Source organism: Cupressus sempervirens, chromosome 8 (assembly GCF_028749045.1).
Source record: "Cupressus sempervirens isolate cs-2001-9-10 chromosome 8, ASM2874904v1, whole genome shotgun sequence".
Taxonomy (NCBI): domain Eukaryota; kingdom Viridiplantae; phylum Streptophyta; class Pinopsida; order Cupressales; family Cupressaceae; genus Cupressus; species Cupressus sempervirens.
Window position 1 is genome coordinate 449,964,954 of NC_143125.1, and position 25,794 is coordinate 449,990,747.

Genomic DNA, 25,794 nt, shown 5'->3' on the forward strand with positions numbered 1-25,794 from the left:
TTATCTAAAAACTAACTGTCTTGTTTAAAACAACCAAAATGATGTCCAAAACTTGAAAATGGTCTTACTACTTGTCTAAAATTTGTCAAAACAACCAATGATCTATCCAAAAAAAATTGAAACTTGCAAAATCTCTTCGAAATTCAGTCTCTTTTGTCAGTCTGGTCCATGTTTTCGTGCCTAGTTTTCCAAAATTTTGCGTGAAATCCTTGTGATCTTCATTTCTTCATGTGGCCTTGTCTAGGTTTTTGCGTGGCCCTATGAGAATCTTCATGTGAGATCTTGCAAATTTGTCCTATTGTCAAAAACCTATCCTTTTGTTAGTGTAGCACATCCTCGTGTGGCTCTTCACAAGTCTTCACATGAGAAAATTTGGTAAAATCTGCTATTCTAAATCTTCACCTGGCTCTCTATGCCTTTTCGCGCAGTTCTCTGGGAATCCTCATGCGGAATCTTACCTATGAACTATCAAATTTTTCTATCAAAGCTACTTGCACTCTAAATTTGGTCTATTATCTACAACATTGTACCTCTTCTCTATTTGCATACAATTTCAAACAGTGACTTCTTTCTTAGCTAATGACTTGTGATTTACACACAAACTAGTCTTGTCTCTTGTTTATTTTATCCTTGGTCTTTTGTGCTTGTCATACTTTGTGTTATGATAGTTATAATCTTTGGCTATTCTAGCCATTACTCAAAAAACTTTTACCTTAGTATGTAGTACACTTATCTTGCTTTTTGAGACTACGTTCTAGTGTGGTCCCTATTTAAGCTTTCACTTTTTGTCCTTGTATATGACTTTGACAACAAGAAGTGGAAATGTGTTTTATCCCCAATGACCTAGACAAGGTAGAGCTAAGGGTACTAATCATGGTAGAGGTCATTCTTCAATTCATACATAGTCTATCTCTAGTTCATCTAATGAGGAATCTTCACGATCCCCGTCACCTGTCAGATAATCTCGTGTCTAGAGAACATTCTCTATAAACTTACAACAAACCAAGAACCCCTTGTATCAAAAGGATCCTAAAACTAGCAAAGGTCATACGTCTCCAAACAATATAGTTGAAATCTTATTCAGACAACCTTTTCAACCAAAACACATTGAAACTTGTTACATTCCCACAATGGATGATAAAAAACCCAAACATGGAGAACAAAGTAGAGACCAAGATCAAAATAGGAATGAATGACATAAGGAACCTCTCTTTACTAATGAGAATGAACAAGAGGTAGAAGTACTCCCTGATCATATTGAGAAATGTCATAAGTACAAAAACTTCCAAAAAGTCATGGAAATCTTGCTTAACAAAGAGAAAGAGAAATACTTTCTCAAACTTTCCCAAGAGGGAGCCAAGCTACCTCATCACTTTAACGTTGAAACCATCACTACACATGAAGAGGAAACTGAGACTTCCAAATTACAAAAACAACTAAAAATCATGCAAGAATAGTTAGCCCTAATGATGCGTGATAAAGATAAACCTACAAAAATGTACACCTTAGATGCTCTTCGTTCATTTGTTTTTTACAAGAGTATAGACATGCCTCCTTTTCCAAGAGGAGTTGAGTTACCTAAGTACAATAAATACTTTGGAACCACCAATCCCCAAGATCATTTGCAGGAATTTGGTGCCTTGTATATGGAATTTATGCATAATTAGACATATCTCATGCATCTATTCCCAAGAAGTCTAGGTGGTTAGACTATGGAGTGGTTCTCACACTTGCCTATTGGTATCAAAACATTTGATGAGATTGCTAACTTGTTTGTCCAACATTACTCTCACAACATACAACACTCGATTAATATTCGAGACTTATGCAACCTTAAATAGAGAGTTGGGGAACTTTTCCTCACATTCCTTCAAAGATGGAGACAAATTTACACCAAATACTCACGCAAAATCCCAGAAATGAAGAAACTTGACATCTTTATGGATAATCTCCTACCTAATTTTGGGTATAGAGTTCAACTTCAAGGTCCACGCACCTTTAAAGACATGGTTAGACAAGCTATTTGGATAGGGGAATTCATGGTCAAAAAGGGTTAAATAACCCTTCAAAAGGACACTAAACAAGGGTTAACCTCTAATAAAGACAAGTCCAAATATGTGAACAAAAACCAAGAGGTTGTACATGATGGAGTTGTTGACAACATTACTCCTAAACCTGCTAAGGTAGCATTCAATCTTTCAAATAATCTCAAAACATCCAAGAATGTTAAGAAACCTCCTCTTGACAATACCAAAAAAAAAAAAATTATAGTTCACGGGAAATATTCCACATGAGGATTCCTAGAGAACCATACAAAAAGGCACAGAGAGCCAGGTGAAGATTCAGAATAGCAGATTTTACAAAATTTTCTCACGCGAAGACTTGTGAAGAGCCACACGAGGATGTGCTACACTGACAAAAGGACATGGCTCTAATAATAGGACAAATCTTCAAGATCTCATGCAAAGATTCTCATAGGGTCATGTGAAAACTTGGACAAGGCTACACAAATAAATGAAGATCGAAAGGATTTCATGCAAAATTCTAGAAAACTGGGCATGAAAACATGGACTAGACTAACAAAAGAGACTAAATTTTGAAGAGCTTTTGCAAGTTTTAGAAAATTCTAGATAGATTGTTGGTGTTTGGAATCCTTATGATCCACAACCACGACCACCAAGGTAGAGAAAAACTTCATTTTGTGAATACCACCAAAACAAAGGTCACAAAACCAATAACTGTATCAACTTGCGTCACAAAAGGCAAGACCTAATTGATGATGGTGACATTGTTGTGGATGGACATAACAAGAACTCAGATCACAAGGCTTTCAAGGAATCATTCCCTTACTATGAAAAAGGAGAAAACTTGAAACAAAAACCTAACAACAAGGTTAACTATACATACTCTAACAATGATGATGAGATAGTCCATATGGTTGAACTAGATAGTGTTGAGTATTGTGACATTACCACCATCAAGGGTAAACAAGACAAAACTAAACCTAAGACGCAATTTGTCTTAAGGGGTCCTACTTCCACACATCTGACGGTGAGTCATCACAAACTTGTGCCAATGCTATTAGGTGTTCTCGAGCCAAGTTAGTACTCAAATGCCTTGTGCCTTCTACTCCTGAGATAGAACAACACAAAGACAAACCTCTTGCTAGTCCATCTAGCAAAGGAACAAAACTTTCTAGTTACAGTATACTCGATCAGTTACAACAAACAAATGCTCAAATCGCAATCTTTGAACTACTCAAAATCTCGCCTACTCATAGGCAGATTCTCAACAAAGTCCTCATTGAGGCAAGTGTCCCTCAAGATCTTGATCTTGAGAGCTTCCAATCTATGGTAGGTCATCTGACTTCACCATACTATATGACCTTCTCTAAGGAAGATGACCATTCACTAAATCACCCGCATAATTAACCTCTACACATTGAGGTCATGATATACCAGAAACATGTCTGACGCGTGCTTATCAATAATGGAGCTGGTTTGAATATTGTCTTTACTACTTTGCTTAAACAATTAGAATATTCTAAAGAGTTTGTTGACCCTTGTTGTAAGATAACTATCAAAGCATATGATGAAATCAAGCGCAAGTCTTTGGGTCTTGTTCTGTTACCTCTTCGGGTTGGTCCTTGTCGAAAGGGATGTCACTTGTCAAGTCTTGGACATTCCCTTATCTTACAATATTCTACTAGGAAGACCATGGATACATGAGATGTGGGCTATACCTTCCACTTATCATCAATGCATAAAGTTTTCATTTCATGGCTCTAAAGTCACTATACCTGCAAGTACTAGCTATACCTGTAACTCATTGAAAGCTGCTACAAACTTCATACTTGCTAATAGAGAGTCTACAGATTACCATGATAACAAGCTAAAGCAAATCAAGCAATCACTAAAGCTAAAAGAAACTAGAATGGGTGAGTATCAAATGGAACATGTTTGGTCTTTGACATCTCTTCCTAAATCTTTCTATCATTATGGGAGACCATCTGAAGTGAAGATACCTTTTCTGTTGAAACCTCAAACCAAGTATAATGGTACATTTGTCAAAGCTAGTATCCCTCTTGAGGAGGAAAGTGATAATAGAGCTATTGTTGCATGGATCTACAAAGAGGAAACTCCAGTTGACCTCACAAAATAGTCTCATGAAATTACTCAAGAGAAGTATGGTCCAGGTCTTAAACTCATGAAACTCTTTGGCTACAAGGGAACTAGTCCTATTGGATGCAATAAAAATGGTCTAATTGATCCAGTCAAAGTGATAGCTAGGAGAAACCAAGATACATCTGGTTTAGGCTTCAAGAAGATTCCCTTCCATCTAAGGATCAACAAATTTGTACTAGAACCTAAAAATTCATCTGAAAATGAGTCACAAGCTAAGTTCGATGACCATGAAGACAATTTTGACAATGAGGATCCTTATCCTTATCCCATTCCTAATGATCTTGTTAAATTATTTATTGAACTTGATGATTTTGTACCACGTGTTAGCACCATGGATGGTAATAGTGTTCCTTTTGATGATACTACTGACTCACATCATACCCAACAAGAACAAGAAGAGTCTAGTCATGCTTTACACATTGAGTATCTTTGTAAAAATCCAAATGATGATGGAGAGTTTGTCCCTATCACTATCAGGGAATTTTACAGTCTATCACCATGTAGCACAGATTCTCGAGAATATGAATTCCACTCTCTCTCAAAAGCAACTACAGACAAAGATATAGATCAAGTTCATGTTTACAAAAACCTCCTCGAAGTAGGTGAAGTGTCTAGGGTTAGGTTAGATGAGTTTTATCCAACTGGTGTCACTGAGTCTTCAATTACTGATGTTAGAACTCAAAGGCATTCAAACACACTTGTAGACAAAGTCGCTCTAGGTCTCAAATTGCTTGTCCAAGCATTTAATGATTTTCTCTTTCACTCACCTATCCCAAGCTCATAGACTAGAATTCTAATGCATCTAGCAAAGTCCCTACATTCCAGAATGACTATGCCCTTGCTTGTTACTTAAACACTATCAAACCTGTGATGTCTTCCACCAGTGAGCAAAGTGTCAACACGATTGAAGCTAACATAAAATATCTTAGTCATACAATCAAGAAAAAAAGCAATAAAAGGTTTGATGGTGAAAACCACATTGTGACAATGTTGGAACCTGAAAAAATAAAAATAAATGACGTATCCAAGGGTGAAAACCTCTCTAAGGCACCTATGAATGAGATATTTGATGCACTTCCTAGTCATTTTAAGGAAATATCATCAATGTTGATAGAGCCAATGTAACCGGTCAACTTGGGAACAAAAGAACATCCTCACATGATAATGTGTCACCTGTCAATTAGACCAAGAGTTAAACTAGTCAAACAAAAAGTTAGAAAAATGCATCCTCGTGTTGCATTACTTGTCAAAGCTAAATTGGAAAAGCTTTTGAAAGTTGGTTTCATCTAAGCTATTGATTACACTGAATGGATATCAAACATCGTTCTAGTCTCCAAGCATGAAAAATCTATTAAAGTCTATATAGATTTCCAAGATCTGAACTTAGCATGTCCAAAGGATGATTTTCCACTCCCCAACATTGATATGATAGTGGATATGACAGTAGGATATGAAATGTACTCTTTTATCCAAGCTATTGATTATGCTAAATGGATATCAAACATCGTTCTGATCTCCAAGCATGACAAATCTATCAGAGTTTGTACAAATTTCCAAGATCTGAACTTAGCATGTATAAAGGATGATTTTCCACTCCCCAACATTGATATGATAGTGGATATGATGACAGGATATGAAAAGTACTCATTCATGGGGAATTTTTTGGTTATAATTAGATCAAAATTGCGCCAAAAGATCAGGAAAAGACTACTTTCACTTATGCATGGGGAACTTTCTATTGGAATGTAATGTCATTTGGCTTGAAAAATGCTAGTTCTACATATCAGAGGGCAATTACTACAAATTTTCATGACATGATGCATAAAAAAATGGAGGACTATGTTGATGATACTCTAGTTAAGAACACAAAATGCAATACTAACCTTCAAGATTTGGGACCTATCCTAGATCGCATGGAAAAATTCAGTCTGAGACTTAACCCTAAGAAGTGTGCATTCGGTATAACATCTGGGAAACTGCTTGGCTACATTGTGTCTACAAAAGGAATCAAGGTTGATCCAGAGAAAGTGCAAGCAATCATGGGCATGCCTCCTCCTCATAATATTAGTCAAATGAGGGGCTTACAAGGAAGACTTCAATCCATTCACAAATTCATCTCACAGCTAGCAAATAGGTCACAACCTTTTATCAAGACACTGCATAAAAGTGTGAAATACAACTAGACTCAAGATTGCGAGCAGAGCTTAACATAGATAAAGCAATACCTTGCTAATCCACTAATCTTGATGCCTCTTATTCACGGGAAACCTCTCATCTTGTACATTTTAGCAACATAATCATCTTTGGGTATCTTACTAGCACAAGAAGACAATGATAACAAGGAAAGAGCTATCTACTATCTAAGTCACATGTTGATTTCCTATGAAATGAATTATAGTATCATTGAGAAGGCTTGCTTCTCAAAAGTTGAGACACTACATGCTCACTCATACTACACAACTGGTTGCTAAAATTGATCCACTAAAGTACTTACTCAGCAATATAGCTCTAATAGGAAGATTGGCTAAGTGGGTTATGATACTAAGTGATTTTGACATTCAATATGTTGAATGAAAGGCTATCAAAGGACAAGCAATTGTTGATCAATTAGCAGAAGCACCAATGGAGATTCTTCTTCTACTCAACATTGATTTTCCTCCTGAATCAATTGTAATGATTACACATCAAACTTGGGTGATGTTCTTTGATGGTTCCTTCACACAATAGGGATCAGATGCTAGACTCTTGTTCATTATACTACAAAGGTACTCACTACCTAAGGCATAGAAGATTCTATTTCCTTGTACAAATAATATCGTAGAGTATGAAGCTCTCATTAATGACATGAAGATTACAGTTGAGTGGAGAGTGGATCAATTGAACATCTTTGGTGATTCATAGCTTATAATCAACCAGGTCAACGATGTATATCAGACAAAGGATCAGAAATTGATTCCTTATAAGCACATGGTGGATGACTTGAAGAAATACTTTGCTCATATCACTTTCCAATAGATTCCTTAGGTAGACAACAAGGCGACTGATGCCATGGTTACTTTGGCTTCCTTGTTATAGATGCTAGAAAATGATCTTTGACATGAGTTCCTAGTGGAAACGTTACTCTACCTTGCCTATGACTCTCTCGAATCTAGGATGATTTGTTCTATTGTAGGACATGACTCATCTTGCTACAACCATATATTCTCTTACTTGTGTGACCAAACCATTCCGAACAATCTAACCTGGAATCAAAAATGTCACCTTATCTATAATGCTTCATGATATGTTATTATTATTGACGACTTGTTTAGGAGATTTCTCAACGGAACACTCCTTAGGTATCTAGAACTTGATGAGTCCAAATGCGCATTAATAGATGTACATGAGGACATTTGTAGATCTCACTCAAATGGCTTGACACTAGCTCATAAACTTATTAGAGTTGGTTACTATTGACCAAATATGGAGCAAGAGGCGATCAAATATGCTAAGTCCTATAAGCAATGTCAGGTCCATGGGAATTTGATTCATGCTCCAGCTAGAGATCTAATTCCATTTGTTACACTATAGCCATTTCAACAATGGGCCTTCGATCTTGTGGGTTAGATTCATCCATCCTCTTCAAATGGACATAAGTTTATCATTACTACTACATACTACTTCACTAAGTGGGTAGAGGTAGCCCCTCTTTCCATAGCAAATGGAAAAACTATAGCTTGTTCATTATGAATTACATCATATGTAGGTATGGTGTACCTTCCTTTATTATTTTTGACAATGGAGGATAGTTTAAAAACAAGGATCTTAAGGAGTTGTGTAAAATGTTCAGAATCACACAACATTGGTCTTCTATTTATTACCTCTAGGGTAATGGTCAAGTGGAAGCATCCAACAAGGCAATCCTTAAGATTTTGCATTGCACAGTTAGTAAATCTGGAAGGGGCTGGCACCTTCAAATTAATCCAACTTTGTGGGCTTACATAACAAGTATCAAGAATCCAACAGGTACAATGCCCTTTGCTTTAGTATATGGAGTGGATGTTGTGCTTTCAATTGAGGTTGAGATTCCTACTTTGAGAATCTCCATGAAAGGCCTCATTACTAATGAAGACTATAGAATATCTCAGCTTCAAGAGCTAGAATTGTTAGATGAACATTAGTAAGTCATGTGCGACCATCTTCAAGCTTATCAATAGTGTATGTCTAGAAGTTACAATAAGAAAGTTAAGCCATATGACTTCCAACTAGGTGATCTTGTTTTGAGAGAAAACCCTTAGAATTAGCAATAGTGAGTATAAAAAGGGGAGTTCAAACCTAATTAGCTTGGTCTGTACATAATCACTACAGTGTTTGGATCTAGTGCTTACCAACTTTCTATAGTCGAGGGAGAGGTGCTGAAGGAGCCCATCAACACTCTCCACCTGAAATGGTTCTACAGCTAATCTAATCTCAAAAGCTCTCTGTATATACTTAAATGTCGCAAAAAAATTCTAAAAATTGCAAAAAGTCCTTAAAAAAATTGTTACCTTGGTGAAAACCTAGCAATAGGTGCCTTGGTAATACCAAAAAAATTGAGAAATTCAAAAATACAAAAATAAATCAAAAAGAAAAAAATACAAAAAAAATTGAAAAATAGAAAAGTGTCATTAGTAAAAACTTGGAAACAGGCATCATGGTAGCAAAAAAAATAGAATCTCTACCAAGAATGTGAAAACCTGGTAAACAAGCACCTCTTGTTAAACTGTTATATCTGTAGTGCATCTTTTGGCTCATGAACAATTGCTTTCCTGCTTCCATTTGTTGCTTTCACTCATGTATCCATGGATTGAATCTTATCATAACTTGGGGGTAACCTCTGCAGTGTCATAAGAATCACTCTCACATCAGTAACCAGTTGTTCTAATATTGTGTGTCTATTGTCACTAGTATCACTTAGAGATTCCTCTTACAGAACATCTCTTGTGTCAGTCACCAATTGTCCTAACTGCGTCTGTCTACTATTGCTCATGTCACTTTTGATATTCCTCTCATGGAAGATCTTTCTTGTGTCAATCACCAATTGATCTAACTGTGTCTATCTATTGTCATTCAGTTTCTTACTAAGGTTCTTCTTTTCAAAAATTCCTCTTTGACTTCAGTCACTAGTTGTTCTAACTATGTTTGTTTACGGTCATCCTCCTATTGAAGAGATTTCTTTCATATATGTTCTAAACATTGATGCTTGACATTAATCCTATAACACAGAAACTTGAACTCAAAATGATGAATTTGTTTGGATGTGTTGAGATTTTCTTTATTTGTTTTTCTTTCACTTTATCATGTCTCCTCAAGCAACTCGATGATGTCATTTTCGACTAGAGAAGTAAGGACTGGGGGCATGATCTTTTCTTTGCTTTATATTTGTGGTTTAGCTCCAATGATCTGAAGCATAAATATAAATGGGGTGTCCACTATAAGAGCCTCCATCTCATATTGGATGGTTGTGTGTACCTTGAGTCCTTTTATATGCATAAATCAGCGAGGTTAGTTCTTCTCCTTGCTTGTTGGAGTGAACTATTTATGTTATAGTAAATTCTAATACTTGTCTTGCTAAGTGAACATATGGGTCATTACGACTATATATGAAAAACTTCTATCTTAGGTTATGGACACAAGGGCCGTTGCAGACATAATACTTACTAATTACTTAGCATAAGAAGGATCTCCCATGTGTCTGGTGTGTCTTCACGAAAGAAACATTCTAGTCATCCTAGCATTTATGCTTTGATGCTTATGTTTGCTTGCTATATTAAAAGGAACAAATGTTCTGGTCATTTTGGCTTCTTGTGCCTCAAATTCTTGCATTTAATCCTTACAAAACTAGAACATATGTCCTATTCATATTTCAATGATTGCAATGTTAGTGGGAATTATATGACATATGGGGTTTTGCTATATGCTTAGTGATGATAATTTTTGAAGTTTGGTAACCAAACCTAGGGTTGTATCTAGTTTAAGGTTGCATCTAGCATAGGGTTGCATTACTATTTCACTTGCATAAATTTGATCATTGCTTTACTTACATCTTCTGTGCTAAGGAATTGTCGGCTTCTTTAAAGTATCATGTTTCTTCACGGCTGTACAAGAGTTTGGTCTTTGGTTTGTCCTATCAATCTTCATGGGATACCTGTCACTTATAATAAAAACATAACACTGCATGAGATGTTAAGTTCATTCACATTTTGAATTTCATACATACTATCATAACTCATCTTATCTACACTACATTCATACATCACATGTACAATAAAGACAAAAAGTGACTATCATACTATCGTAACTCATCTTATCTACATCACATTCATACATCTCATTTATGCTTATGCATAATCATAAGCATAAACATCTCATGTACAATGAACTATAAAGACAAAAAGTGACACATGGGATGGTACTCGAATCAATATATATATATATATATATATATATATATATATATATACATATATATATACATATACATATATATACATATATATGTATATATATGTATATATGTGTATATATATATATATACATATATATATACATATATATATATATATACATGTATATATATATATGTATATATATATATATATACACATATATACATATATATACATATATATGTATATATATGTATATGTATATATATATGTATATATATATATATATGTATATATATATATATATGTATGTATATATATATGTATATATACATATATATGTATGTATATATATATGTATATATGTATATATATGTATATATATACACATATATATGTATATATATGTATATATGTATATATATGTATATATATACATATATACATATATATACATATATATGTATATATACATATATATATACATACATATATATATATATACATATATATATATATATATATATATATATATATATATATATATATATATATATATATATATATATATATATATAAAGTGTACGTCTAAGGTAAAAATGAATGTTACTCGAGTGTTGTCAATATCAAAATGATACAAAATGGTGCTAGCACACCAATTGATACACAACTAGATCAAAAATTGAAGAAAATCAAACTAACTCTCTCTTGCTCCCTCACCTCCTAGAGGAGGAGGAGGAGGAGGTGGCAGTAGAGGAGGCATATTTGGTCTAGCTATAGGGCACACACCTCCTAACTCTTGAGCATACTAGGAAAATCGAGGCACCTACTCAGCCTCATTTGGTACTACAGCCACATATGCTACAAAATAATAAGCTGGTCAAGCTAATTACAGTCGAATCTCATCCTGTTGCTCTAATATCTTCTCTGCTATCTCTAGCTACTCTCATAGCCAGTGGATCTCACGATCCTGCTCCTCTACCTATGTATCTCTAACAACTACTTGTATCTGTAGCTCTCCTAACTACCACAAGGCCAGTCATATCTACTCTCTGGCCCTCCTCAAGGCCTCTTGGGTCCCTGTAGCAGGCTGATCCTACATCTCCTCATCTCCCTACTTGACTTGCTATGTTGGTTGCTTTGCCTCTATACGAGGCCTCTATGTGTCACATCCTATGGGCCCTGGAGATCCCATCTCACTACAAGGTCGTCTCTGACTTGTCCTGTTGCCACCTACACTTGGATCTGTCCCCATCTGCTAAGGTGGAATTTGTACTTGGTGTACCCTATGTCTCATCTATGGTGGCTGCTATGGCTGCTGTGGTGGTCCTTTTGGTGCTTGTGCTGGCTATCTAGGAGCTACCATCCCCATTGGGTCTGCAAAGCTTGGTAAGGGATGACTTGCAAAATATGCCTGATAAGCTAGCATCATCCCTCCATCTGCTACTGCTGGTGAGTAGTCCCACTGTATCACAACCAAGTTGCACACATCTATCATGGATCTCCTTAGATCCAATCTCACAGACCATCCACACTCCACATCTATAGCTAATCCAACATAGGAGCAATACTCCTATGAGATATCTTATGGCCTCGCATACTGTTGCCACACCCATGTCAAAGCAAATCTCTCTATTATTTGCATAGATTGACGTATCAGTAGTTGTGAAGTAAACATATGGCTCAACTCCTGGGGTGCATCATCTCAGTCCTCAATCTCTCTCCAAGGTTGCCATACTACAAAAACTGAGTCATCAAGATGGGCCCTCCACTGATCAATCTTCCCCTAAAGTTGTTTAGGTAAGCTACCGTCTATATCTACATATATATGGCTCCATAGGTTCTCCCTCATCCTCAAAGATGGGCCTCAAGACTGGTAGATGCTCCCATGTCCAGATTTGTAGAACATACACTCTGACAGCCATGCTCTTCTTCTCGTGGTAGACTATCTTGTGCACCTCATGATACATATGCACAAGCATGCACTGTCCCCACCCATATCTCTCTAGGGTTACCAACATCATTTGGAGCATCTTGCTCCATCTGCACTCTAACCTATGCTAGCCTCTATCTAACATCAAGAAGCAGCTGATAAATATCCCCAAAATTGATACCAACCTCTGAGTGGGCCCATATCTATGCACAAGCTCATCCCATATGATGGCTCTACCCATAATCAAGTCCTCGTAGAAGATGGCCCTCAGTACCTTTGTACCTACTCATAGGATTGTGTCATAAACCACTCTCGGCCCATGGAATGGTATGGGGAGAATCCTGTAAATGTCCTTTGGTGTCACTGTCATCTCCCCTTGGGGTAAGTGCAAAGTGTTCATCTCTAAATGGAAATTCTCCACTAGTGTTGTAAGAAGGCCATGATTCACCAATATTGGTGGAATTTGGCATAGATATGATAGACCCAGTCTGTCTATGTGAGACATGTCAGCATTGTTGAGCTGTCATAACAGTGTCTCGTAAGGTGAATAGTGTGATTAAAACCTGATATTGTGAAATGTAACTTGCACACACAAACTCAATAGGCAAACAATCAGTCTCGCTAAACAAACATGATGAAACAGAGCGCAAAATTGCAATGAAAAATCAAAATTCAAACTTTTAAACTTGCAATTAACACAATTATTTCACATGAAATTTCATGTCCTAGTGCAAGATTGCACATCTTCATGTGAGGATACAACTTATCATGCGAGGAATGATCGAGCAAAAAGAAAAAAATGCCTAAAATCTAGGGTTCCTCGCATGACAAGAGGGTATCTCTCATGCAAGAATTCCCACTACACTAGGCAAAAAAGTACAAGCCTAATGATTCTTCACACGAGAAGAGATTGGCTTCGTGCGAGGAGATACATCCTCGTGTGAGAACTGACATGGCAAAAACTTAAAAAGCCCTAAAACATGCTAAAATATCTCAAAATGCATGAAAAACTTGGTGCGGAGTAAGGTTATCGAATACTCACCAAAGGTCATGTACTCCATCAACTAGCTGTGTTGTCGAGAGTGCCCAAATCGATGAGAAGACATGGGGACCACCATTTTTACCTCAAAGCTCTCTTCTTCACTAAAGACAAAAGTGCAAATGATTTGAAAATGGCGCTTTGGGCCCTTTTATAAGTTTTGACCTAATTCTGCAAAGTGCTTTGATTTGCACAAAAATCACCCCTTGGCTAATTTGACTGCTCTAAATCCATTTTTGAGATTAAATTCAAAATTTGACACTTAAACAACTCAAAATCGCATTTTAAAAATTTGGGACCAATGCAATTGAACACTTGTGCAGTCCATTTTTTTGATACTTTGTGAATCTTGGAATCATTTTAAATCACATTTTCTAATAAAATTATGGAAAAAGTCAAATCTGATCCAATCTAGTCAACTTTGGTCAAACTGGGTCTTTTAGACCTCAAAATCACTTCAAATTGACTTCAAAATTTCTTCAAATCATTTTGATCTCTTTTATATTCTTCAATATCTTTCAATCTACTACTTTACATCACATTTCTAATGTGTCATCTTTCGATTTCGCTCTCGAGGGGGTAGGATGATTACATCATTGAATCTGAATTTCAACTCAATCTAAATCTTATGCTTGCATCCCTCGGGGTATCTTGCTCCCCTCTATCTTGCATTGTCATCTATCTCATATTTTCATTAGTTGATCACATCTTATAAAATTTCTAGTCAGAGTTTAATGGACAGGTATCGGCATAGTCTAAACCTTGACTCCCGAGGATCAAATCTCATTCTAAGGATGATTCTATGACTCATGATTGGATCTTATTATCTTTTATCGACCAGTATTTAGGTGTTCTATCTGGACTCTAGGGAATTAAGTTTTATTTTGGAGATAATTCTAAATTTTTGCTAAGGATTAAGCTTTGTTCTAGAGATAATCTAACTTTTGCTAAGAATTAAGCCTCATTCTAGGGATAATTCCATGAATCATGATTAATCTTGTCATCTTTTAATGGATAGGTATCAGGATAGTCTAAAACCTGACTCCTGAGAGTTGAGTCTTGTTTCGGGAACAATTCTATGATATTTGACAATCTTTGTGCTATCAACTTTGGTATTTAGGTGTTCTATCTAGATCCCTTAAGGTTAAGCTTCATTCTAGAGATAACCTTTAAAAGCTTATCGATCTCGGTATCTAAGTGTTCTATTTGGATCCCCTAAGGTTAAGCTTCATTTTGAAGATAATCTTAAAAAGCTTATCAATTGGTTCCCATATTATCAAATTTGAAACTAGTCTCATTTCTTGATTTATGCTTCATACTTCTGATTTCTTTGAATCAAACGTGTTGCTTGCACATTCATTCGAAGAGGGGCAAATGTAATACCCCAAAATTGGCACATTTTCATATTAACCAAATTTGGTTTATTCAACTATTCTTAAGTCCTATTTTACTAGGCAATTCTAATTCTGATAATCACTACTTGACCTAGGTGTCAAATGCAAAAAACCCTAATTTTCATTAATCACACTATCTATTTAATTCCTAAGTATCGACTCAAATTAGCTACATAAACCTATTGATTTAATTTAATTTAATTATAAGCATTCTACTTTAATTAAATTAAAATTACCTCTTTAAGCTAATGTACAAAGGAATTAAATGCATTTAATTTAATAAGATATCTCCTCTTTTTAAATATTGAATTTAATTATTCAATTAGTTAAAGTTATCCATTTATGAGGTCATATTCTATTAAATTAAATATTCACTCAAAAGGCAATTAGTTAACTCCTTTTATCACTCAAAATGCAGTTAGTTAACTCCTTTTATCACTCAAAAGGCAGTCAGTTAACTCCTTTTATCACTCAAGGCAACCGGTTAACTCCCTTTTCATGAGGAAGTTTCCTTTATGACTGGGTCTCATCTTCAATCTTGATCGTCCATTCTGATTAATCTCAACTGTCAATCACCTCTTGGATTCTATAAAAGAACCTCTCTATTCCTCATTATAGAGGTAGAAAATTAGAATTTGCGTCAAACTTATAGTAAAATATCTATTCAATTAGCTGTTGCATTCTTAGCTTAATTCTTGCATATCTATTTCATTCTAGTTTAATATGCATCCATTTAGCATAATATATTTCTTCATTTCTTAGATTAACAATGCATTCTCATCTAGATTAATCTTGCATTTCTCATTTAAGCTCAAAATCCTTCATTCTAGAGGTTTGGTTGTCCACTTCTCGTTCTGAGAGCGAAAAGAAAATCCTTCTAGTTAGAAGGCATCATGTCGATTTGTCAAACTATTTCAGATGAACAATTCAATGTTCATTCTGGGATGGTTTTGCATGTAATGACCGTGTTGAAGTGTGTGTGAGGATCTAAGGCTTGCATTTCACATATACAATGGTCTGTAGACATAATTCTTAAAGTGGGGGGTAGATCTCTTGGCTCCACATATTAAGAACCTTTTTAACAGGGTTACACGGGAATGCTTTCCTACTTATTGGACTACTAGCATGGTTATTCTCTTGTACAAGAGTGGGTACATCAACAATCCCTCCAATAATCATACCATAATGGTGAAACCTCTTTTAGGAAAACTCATTGGGAGTATGTTACATCGTATAATCAATGGTTGGGAAGAAAAAGAGGAGAAAAGAGTGAAGGGTCAGACTAGTTCCATACCAAAACACTTCACCCTTGACCATTGCATCCCTCTAAGATATCTCATTAAAAGAGTGTAGGAGAAATAGAGAGGATGTTTTTTGTTGTTTTGTGAATTTTAAGAAAGCTTTGGATACTGTCCCTAGGGATAAACTATGACACAAAATGGAAGAATTGGAAGTCCCAAAAGATTACAAGTTTGTTGTTTATAATTTGTATGAATGTGTTAAAGCAAAATTCAAAACTAAAGAGGGCATGTCTGAATGTTTAGGGAACAACATTGGGGTCAAATAGGGGTACCCTTTGTCCCCTACTTTGTTTGGTCTTTACATTGATGAGCTGGAAGAGTGGCTTAACAAAGCCAGTGGAAAAGGTATACAGTTGGGAGGTTATGCGATAAAACTACTTCTTTATGTTGATGACCTTATCCTTATTGCAAAAACTGCTCAAGATTTGAGAGAACATTTTCTTGGAGGTAAGGATGGAAGTCAACTAAGACTAAAGTTGTGATCTTTTCTTTGAAAAGGAAAAATCAATAATATACATTAATATTTGAGGCAACTCATTGGAAAATGCGGAGTACAAATTTCTAGGAATTAACTTCCATCATAGATTAAGTTAGGAGACATGCATATCAAAAAGAATAAGGGGGGATGGAAGACCTCTTACCTTCTTCAAAATAGATGCAAGAAAGTGAAGATGTGAGATTGGAAGACTAGGGAGATCCTCTTAGGTCTTTTGGTGGTTCTAGTTATTCTTTATGGATGTGAGCTTTGGGGGAGCAACATATGAAATCATAAATGATGACAGATATAAATAATACCAAAATATCTCATTATTATTAACCTCAAGGTTAAGACAATAGTTCCTTACGAGATCCTTTTGGCAGAGGTGTGCATGTTTTTGATTGAGGACTCAACAATTATCTGATTGCTAAGCTACTTAAAAAAAAGTGGGAAATATGGATAAGCATCGCTTGCCTAAGTTGATGGTTGACGAGGAGCTAGACTGTAGAAAAAAAAAAAAGTGGACAAAACAAGATAGTAAGTGGTTGAACAAATGGAAGATTAATTCTCAAGAATGCCTGAACACCAAGATAGAGATAAAGAAATCAGTGTTAGAGAAATTCAAGGCTACCATGTGGACAAATTAGATAGGTAGAAAAAAGCCTATATGTCAAAGAATTTAATCACACATTGGGACATGGTGATAAATAATATTTAGAATCTATAACTTAAGGAAAGACCAAAATTCTAATTGCTTAACTAAGGACAAGCTCTCATCATGTGTGATGTGGAATTGATAGATGAAAGGTTCCTAAAGAAAGTTGGTAGGAAAGATTTTGTACTTTAATAAAAAAGGGGTGGTGAAAATAGAATGACACTATGTCAAAAATTGTGTTGCATATGAAGATATTCATAGCCAATACAAGGACAACTTGCAGGTGAATATCATGAATGAACTTTTCAAGGAGACGAGATTACACATGATGACTACCTTCCCAATACAAATTCACAACAAAAGAAACAACTTCGAATAATTACTTAATTGACTTTTTTTTTTGTTTTTTTGGCATCCCTTGGACGGTCTCATTTCATAGTATTGGATATCATTTGAGTCTCTTTAGTCAATTATAAAGGCGTTGAAATATGCAGTCTGATGTTAGCTTAATTTATATAGTAATGGAATGGTGAAGTAGTTCCGTGCACAACTTAGCCGTGCACAACAAAGCTTGTTGAATAGATCGAGTTCTCTACTACATTACTATTTTCTGCGAATATTGTCCTCTGGAAAAATGGCAATGGTGACTACAAATGCACTCCAGTCTTCATCCATAAGTAGGAAACGTAGCTATCCTTCTGTGAATTCTTGTTCGAAGCTAATTTCTTCGAACAGTCCGCATAAATACTTGCATTTCTTTGAAAGAAATGCATTTACGCCACTGTTGTCTTCTTCCCAAAACCTGAGAAAATGTGTGTACCCCGCATTATCAAGTCCCCCAAAGGCAATAGGAACATCTCAACCCTCCGATGCTCCTGAGCAAAGGGTTTTTCATGGAGAATGTTTTGTAGTATACGACAACATAGACACTGACCAAATCATCCCAGCAGAGTACTTAACCCTCGTTCCCTCCAAACCAGAGGAATACGAAAAACTGGGTAGTTATGCCATGATCGGGCTTCCTGATGATAAGTATAAGAAGAAATTCATTGAGAAGGGTCAATCTAAGACGAAATATCCTATTGTTATAGCTGGAGACAATTTTGGATGTGGGTCTTCGAGGGAACATGCCCCTGTGGCACTTGGGGCAGCGGGAGTGAAGGCTGTTTTGGCAGAATCCTATGCTAGAATATTCTTCAGGAATTGTGTGGCAACTGGTGAGGTGTACCCAGTGGAGACTGAGTGCAGGATTTGTGATGAATGTGAGACTGGTCACATTGTCAGTGTGGAGATTGACGGAAATAAGCTTATCAACCATACAACCGGAAAGGAGTATGCTTTGAAGCCTATTGGTGATGCTGGGCCTGTGATTGAGGCTGGTGGAATTTTCGCATATGCAAGAAAGGCTGGGATGATCGCTAGTTCTCCATCAGCTTGAACTGGGTGTGGCTGGTAAGAAGCAGAAGTTCTTAAATGAGATTTGAAACTGCTTGTGCTTTAGATTGTTTGGGAACTGTTGGTTCAATCAGATGACTCTTGATTTTTCTGTGTGCGAAATTTTAGGAGCCACTTGAAAAGCTAAAATTCACCTAACAAAGATTAGCGCCTTATATGATCTTGAAAATTTCAGTGGTTTATATTTTCAAGAAAAATTAAATAATCTGTTAAATAGTGAATTTTGGATCTAATTATAAACGTTTTCAGAGAAAATAATTTAGTTATTTATCTAATATTTATCTATTTTCAGGTGCTTGAACCTTTTCCAAAAAAAATAAAAATCTGTTTTTTAATCGATGGATCTATAGCAGTTTTCATCAAGCTTCCAACTCTGGTAGACAATGCTGAAAGCAAGCATAACCCAATGCCATGGGTGCAATTACAGGAATTCTCCAATGAACACAATCCATCTAGAAGAAAACCCTAACTATTCTATTGCTTTAGCATAGAAGCAGGTGGATACAATGCATTGCTTTCCCTGGAAGATAGTTAAACTTCCAATAGAATTGTGAACTAAACGGGATGAATACAACACAGATAGAAGTATTAAAAAACTGACATTTGATCTGGTGCTGATTAAAGTATAAATGGGTTACAAAGTCCGAATTGAGTACCCAAACTCCTTCAGCCATTAATTTGGCACTCACAAATATAAATTGTCTGGATGTGCGTTAAATTATCACTGCTGCGAAGATGAAGAAAACTCAGAATATGAGTGAAACCAGAGCCTAGGTTTGGATATCTGCAATATGTAGAATATGATTGATGAAAAATTAAAATCTAATACAAACAGATTGGGGAGGTAGGTTTCATGTTAGAAATGTGATTTGTCTCATCTGATTTTCCACGGGGCATATCTAACAACCAAGATACAATTTCAGTTTGCCATTTTCTATCTATGGTGGTAGGGGTTAATTCTTTTTACCCCCTCATATCACTGGCCACCCATTCTGATGCTGTTCCCGATTGGAGAGACCTCAATGAGATCACTGCAATCATGCAGCAAGAGTAAACACAATGGAAACAAGAAGAATTTGGAGGGAACTAAGCGAGATCATCATTTATTGACAGATAAACAGATGTACATAGGTTCGGCAATAGGCCTTCTTAAATGCCAAGCTCTGACATGCATGCTTCCTTGCAATCTTTGGTCAGAGACCTTAGATCCAATATAATGATATTCAATTCTATGATCACTGACTACTGCCTCAAGATATACATTACATTACATTATATAGGCATCATGACACGTCGGCCAGCCTCAAGATCTAGAACATTCCCCAAGAACAGGAAAAGTATAACAACAAATCATAAGGAAAATGACATTACATGTTTGAAGACTTATGGTCCTAGATTTAGGTCCTCACATGATTCAAAAACATCACTAAATGCACCACTGCAGACCCATGATCATAGATTTTTATTGCAAGATTGTAATCCACAAACACACATGAAAAATGGTAAGAACACGCTACCAGAGAGAAGATGAAACATAACTCGAGCAACAAAGAACTTATTCAGCTGCAAACCTAGGAACAGGAACGAAACTGGGTCCAGATCATACTCTGAACATCGCAAGTGCAGATTCGATCAAACAAAAGATTGCTGAAGTGATCAACAGACTGTAAAACTGACAAAACTTGAAAACTGGAAAACTGACAAAACTTGAAAACTGAACACAAATTACTTTTGGTTGATGCAAGATTGCTTTGAACCCAAGATGCTCCTACATCACTTTCTTTAGCCATGCATCACAAACTTAAAGACTGAGATACAATTTCAAAAAATACCATTTTCCATTGATGTATGGAGGAAAGGGTTTAATCCCTTTTACCCCTCCTCAATATCACTCAAAGAATTGATGCCACCATTGCTTTAGCCATATTTTGCATATGTCTATTTGGGTAGCCACAACTACTGACAAATAAATATGTTCCAATTATCTGAATTGTGGGACATTAGAACTGCAGCAGAAAATATCTACCTGCAATTATTGGAATGTTGGGGTGCTTCTGGCTTATTAGACCAACAGAAGTTTGCTTTCAACTAATTTTAATGGATCAACAGACCCCTTTCCAAAGCTCCCATTTTGACATTCTCTGAGATTAAGATGCAAGCTGAATTATTCTCTACACCTGCCAGTTGCTTTGTTTAATATATCTCCAATTGCTTCAGGAAAGCTCATTTTTTTCATCTCCAACAATGACTGCAGGTGCTTTCAGTCAATCACTTCATATTCCTTCTCTACACCTGCATACTTGGCATAAGTGCTGAACAGGGTATTAGATTGGAAGTGTACCACGACCATCAGGGGTGAAGAGTATGTTTTCTGCTAAAGAAGTTTCCTCCTCACCCCTTGGAGCTGTTTCAACCTCCAAGCTGCTATCAACCATATAGACTGTCAGTGATCTCTTCCACAATGAGCAGCTGCTAACTGCACCATCTTCATGAAACTATGATACATCTCCTGTTTGTCTTGTGACATTTGCCACAGATGGATTACAATGCAGCCTTGCAGGCATTGGTCCCCTAAAGAATTGCTCAAGCTGAATCAACGAGCACTTCTTCTCAACCACTTTCAAGATTCTATTCAGCCACAGCCATGACCATATGGCATTAACTATCTCAGAAGCAATGAGAAAACATCCAAACGCATAAGTGAACACCTAAGTTGCATTTAGATGCAATATTTGTCACATTATTGAAAATCCTCCTCTTATTGGCAAGGCCCTTCACACATTTATCTTTTGATATTTCACATTTTTTTTGAAACTATTTGAAAGATACCCAACCGTCTGACCACTGAATTTCTAATTTTTGCTTGGTTTCTTGTTGAGTTTTTTTTTCCTGAAATTTGTGTTATTTTCTAATTTTATAATGATGAATGCAAATACATAAAATTGATAACAAATGTTGATAGAAAATGTAGTCAACAAATTAATCCTTCGCTAACTAATGAATTCCGATCTCTTTGTTTCTCAAAATGACTTCTACATAGGTGTACCGAGACTGTATGGTTCAGGTCTGATGTAATAGCAGCAAATAATGAATTTTCAACTTCCTAAGCTCTTCCTGCTGTACAGAACTGGTTGGTTTGATCCAATCACAAATCTGATCTTATGGCTATTGCCAACACAATTAAATACTGATTTTAACTCTGATTGCTGCTGCTAAGTCCACATGTCAGCTAGGAGAGAGATTTTCCTATAGCTGTCTGGCTGAGTGTAGATGCTTGAAAATATGATTGCTTTGCTGTTCAATCTCAAATCTGTGGTCTTCTGTTTGAAATTCTGCCGGAACTCAGTTTGAAACTAGAAATTCTTCACAATGATTGACACTGCTTTGATTTCCAGTCTGATCTGCAAGGTATCCTATCACAAGGAGAGATGGGTTTTCGTCCAACTCTCAATTCTTCCAAGAGTTTTCGTCTAAGCTAGCTGTTCGAGTTCGGGTTTGAAGAACCGGTTCGCTGGTACGGCAAAGTTTTGAAATGGGATTTGGGTTTGTTTGTACTTAATATTTTGGTGTTGATTACAAGTTTATAGTGTTTTTGTTGTTTTTATGATACTGTGGCATTCTAATCTTCAACCACAAGACTTTTTCTACTGAACCTCATTTGCAACTATCTATAGTCGGTTTACGTTACTGCAAATCTAGCCCGGGGGCAGCCGGCCAGGGAGGGCCTCGAGGAAATGAATGTAGAAAGGTGGGTATATATATATATCTGTGTGTGTGTGTGCAGCCTAGAAGAATGAATTAAGATTAGAATGCTACAATATCATAAAAACATCAAAAACACTATAAACTTGTAATCAACACCAAAATATTAATATAACATCTATTATCAACACCAAAATATTGTTTCGATTTTCAACAATTAGAACTTTATACTAAGTTTCAATTATCTTATGGATTATCTTCATCTTCATCTTCTTCTCCTTCATCATCATCAAAGGTAAGAGTTGATTAGAAACATAGCCCATGTCAATGGGATCAGCTACACTAATAACAGTCCTGCTTTCCAAGTTGTCAAACGCTTATTACATTTTCATTGTACTGAGAGCTTGTTTATTTGTAATTGTGTAGGGGAAAATGTGGAGCAATTGGAATAGGTCACAAATACTTCATAATTTAGGGGGTTTTGACCCTTACACCTCAAAGGGGAGTTAAGGAGATCGATCCTTTCAATTCCAACTCTAAGGTAATTAGATTTAAGAAGATCAGTGCTAACCAAGTGATAAAGGAGCACTAATGCAAGCAAAAATCTAATGATTATAGAATTAGAAAAAGAATGCAAGACCCTTAAAACCCTAATATAGCAAGAGCTATGAAATGCAATTAAGGCTATTGATATAGAAAATAGATGTGCTGAAGCCTGAAACAAAGAAAACAATTAAATTGCATACCTAGAAAATAAGGAGGAATATTGGATCTGATTATTTGATATCTGTGCAACTCAAATCATGGAACAAATCTAGATTTGAATCTGAAACAGTGAGATCTTCGAAACCCAGAAATCATTCGGCTGTCTGGCAGAGTCAACTTTTGGCAACACGATCGACTTTAGCAAAGACGAAGTTCATCTCTGTTCAGCAGTGTTCGATCATGAAACAATTTCTGAATCTCTTAAGTTCTGCAAAAAGGATATCCGAATCTACAACTTGTTTTTCCTTCTGAAATCGACAACCTGCAATAAAAATGGTTCTGTTTTGTTGATGGCGGGTTTTCCTTGGTCAAACCCCAGTATAGGAATTAACCTTGAAATTGAAATAATTGAAATGTTGGAAATGTAAAGTAAATGCATGAGCTCACCTTATAGTAGTAGAATCTCTCAAATCAAATGCAATATGCTCACTTTACCAATTAAATCAGATTAAGAGGAATGTGAATCTAGAAGATTGGATGTATCTAGAAGACCTTCCTTGATGACAAGCTCCGCCATCATTAATGAAGGAAGCTAGATTTTGAAAGGTTTTAGCATGAAGATGAAAGAGATGATGAAGCCCCCAAATGAACTCCATGAAGCTCCTTGAAAGCACCTTGAATGCAATGGATCTCCTCTCCAATGACTTGCAAAACAATCTCCTTGAATGGACTTGAAAAATGGCTTGAATTCTTGAATCCCTTGAATGCTTGAAGACTTGAGTGCTTGAGTTCTAATGCATGATGGATGCTTGATATGGCTTGTGGATGGAATGCTCGTGTGTGTATGAGATGGATATTGTGAATGCATGATGCAAAATGAGGCAAATAGATGGCTTATTTATGAATCGGGATAAACTTTGTCCCACGGGCTGACAGTGCCTAAAAATTAACACCTTGGATCAACTCGGAAACATGGCTCGAGAAGGGGTTCCAAAAATGGGACCCAAGCAGAGTTGAACTTCGTCCTTGTTAACCTGGTCTAGAAATTCCCATGAATCCCTTGAGGTCCCAAAATAGGTCTCTGTTTCCAGAAATCAAGTACCAACTTTGAAAAAACCCATTTTTGGTGTGGAAAAGAGATCCTGAGTGATGTGAAAGAGGAAAAGGAGGACCCAAGTAGATAGGTCCTACCTTGAGCTTTGCATCGCAAAAGACAAATGTCAAGGAGGATTTATTAGGTCCTATTTGATTCCATTTAGGAGAAATAAAGAGAGATGAGAAGAAAGGGGAGTAATGCAAATTAAATGCAAGACTAGCATTAAATCTCATTAAATAGGCGCTAAATCATCATTAATGTGAAAAATGTTATTTAAATAGCTTTGCAACTTCCTTCACCTATTAAATATAACATTTAATGTTAAAATAAATCTTGAGGGCTAGTTTAAACTGATGTAAAAAAAATCTGAACTTCAACAAATTCTGTTTTGGATTGTTAAAGATCTTTGTTCAAATTTTGTAATTATCATTTTCTAAACTAAATTATAGAATGTTTCTAATTGGAATTGTACTTGGTTCGCACTTGGTCTGCTCAGGCCTGCCCTTGTTTGACCATGGTTCGACCTAGGTTTGGCTTGGAGGAACCAGTTTGCTTGGGTTCAAACCCAAGTGGAACCCAAAAGGGAACCAAGACTAAGTATAAGAACTAGTCGAAAGTCGCTTGGTTCAAAGGGGCAGGGGGAGAATTGGTGAACTTAGGTTTTTTGTTCTTGGAAGATCAATTTGTAGTAGAAAACTTTTCTAGAGCTCCAACCTTTGAAATGCTCAATTAAAAACAAGGTTGCATGGGAATGCGTACCCATACCCCTAGGGTGCATACCTACGTACCCAAGTATCGTGTACACATACACAAGTACTAAGTACTCATTGAAGAGCATCATAGCTAAGGACCTTTATTAAGATTTCTGATTTTTGTTACGGTTTTTCATTTGCGTATCAATTTGTTGTTTATCAAGCTTAATTCAATACGTAATCAGTTCGAAACTTTGATACAATACTAATTGACAATCTACTTTATCACTATTCAAATAAGAAGGTTGATCATTTGCAATATGCCATTGTTATATGATTTATGAGCTTCTTGTTCATGTTTAAAGTATGCCTTCTTTGTTATGCATCTAAACATTAAGCATCTATTATTATTACTACAAACATATTGCAAATCCGAAACTGAAAACAATACACTACATCTGCAAACTTTATCACTGTTCGTGCTTTGAAAAACCATAGTCATGACTCATTTTTTCCAGATTTTCTATAAATATTAAATTATATTAAAAAAAATTTGATGTACCCAAGTACTTGTGTCCCCTATTTTGAAAAATAGTCGTACTCGTACCGGTACCCAAAGTACCTAGGTACCCCCATCCCCATGCAACCTTGATTTAAAATGATCTCTGAATGCTCAAAATGGTAGTCCAAATGTTACTTTATCTTCTAGCCGTACCTTTTATGGTTTCCTCTTACTTATTCTAATAACTTTTT

At 36.0% G+C, this 25,794-nt stretch overlaps 1 protein-coding gene across 2 annotated transcripts in view; it reads left to right on the plus strand.

The window, feature by feature from the left end:
- The first annotated feature begins 17,933 nt into the window (after positions 1-17,933).
- Positions 17,934-25,794, plus strand: part of LOC149543160 (3-isopropylmalate dehydratase small subunit 1-like) — a 33,794-nt gene continuing 25,933 nt past the window's right edge. For both annotated transcript variants that reach the window (XR_016355602.1, XM_089798049.1), the window contains exon 1: positions 17,934-18,843. Coding sequence is in view for 1 of the 2 variants with exons in the window: in XM_089798049.1 (XP_089654175.1) it covers positions 18,026-18,829 (804 nt within the window). In the remaining variant the exon portion in view is untranslated. The remainder of the gene's footprint in view (positions 18,844-25,794) is intronic.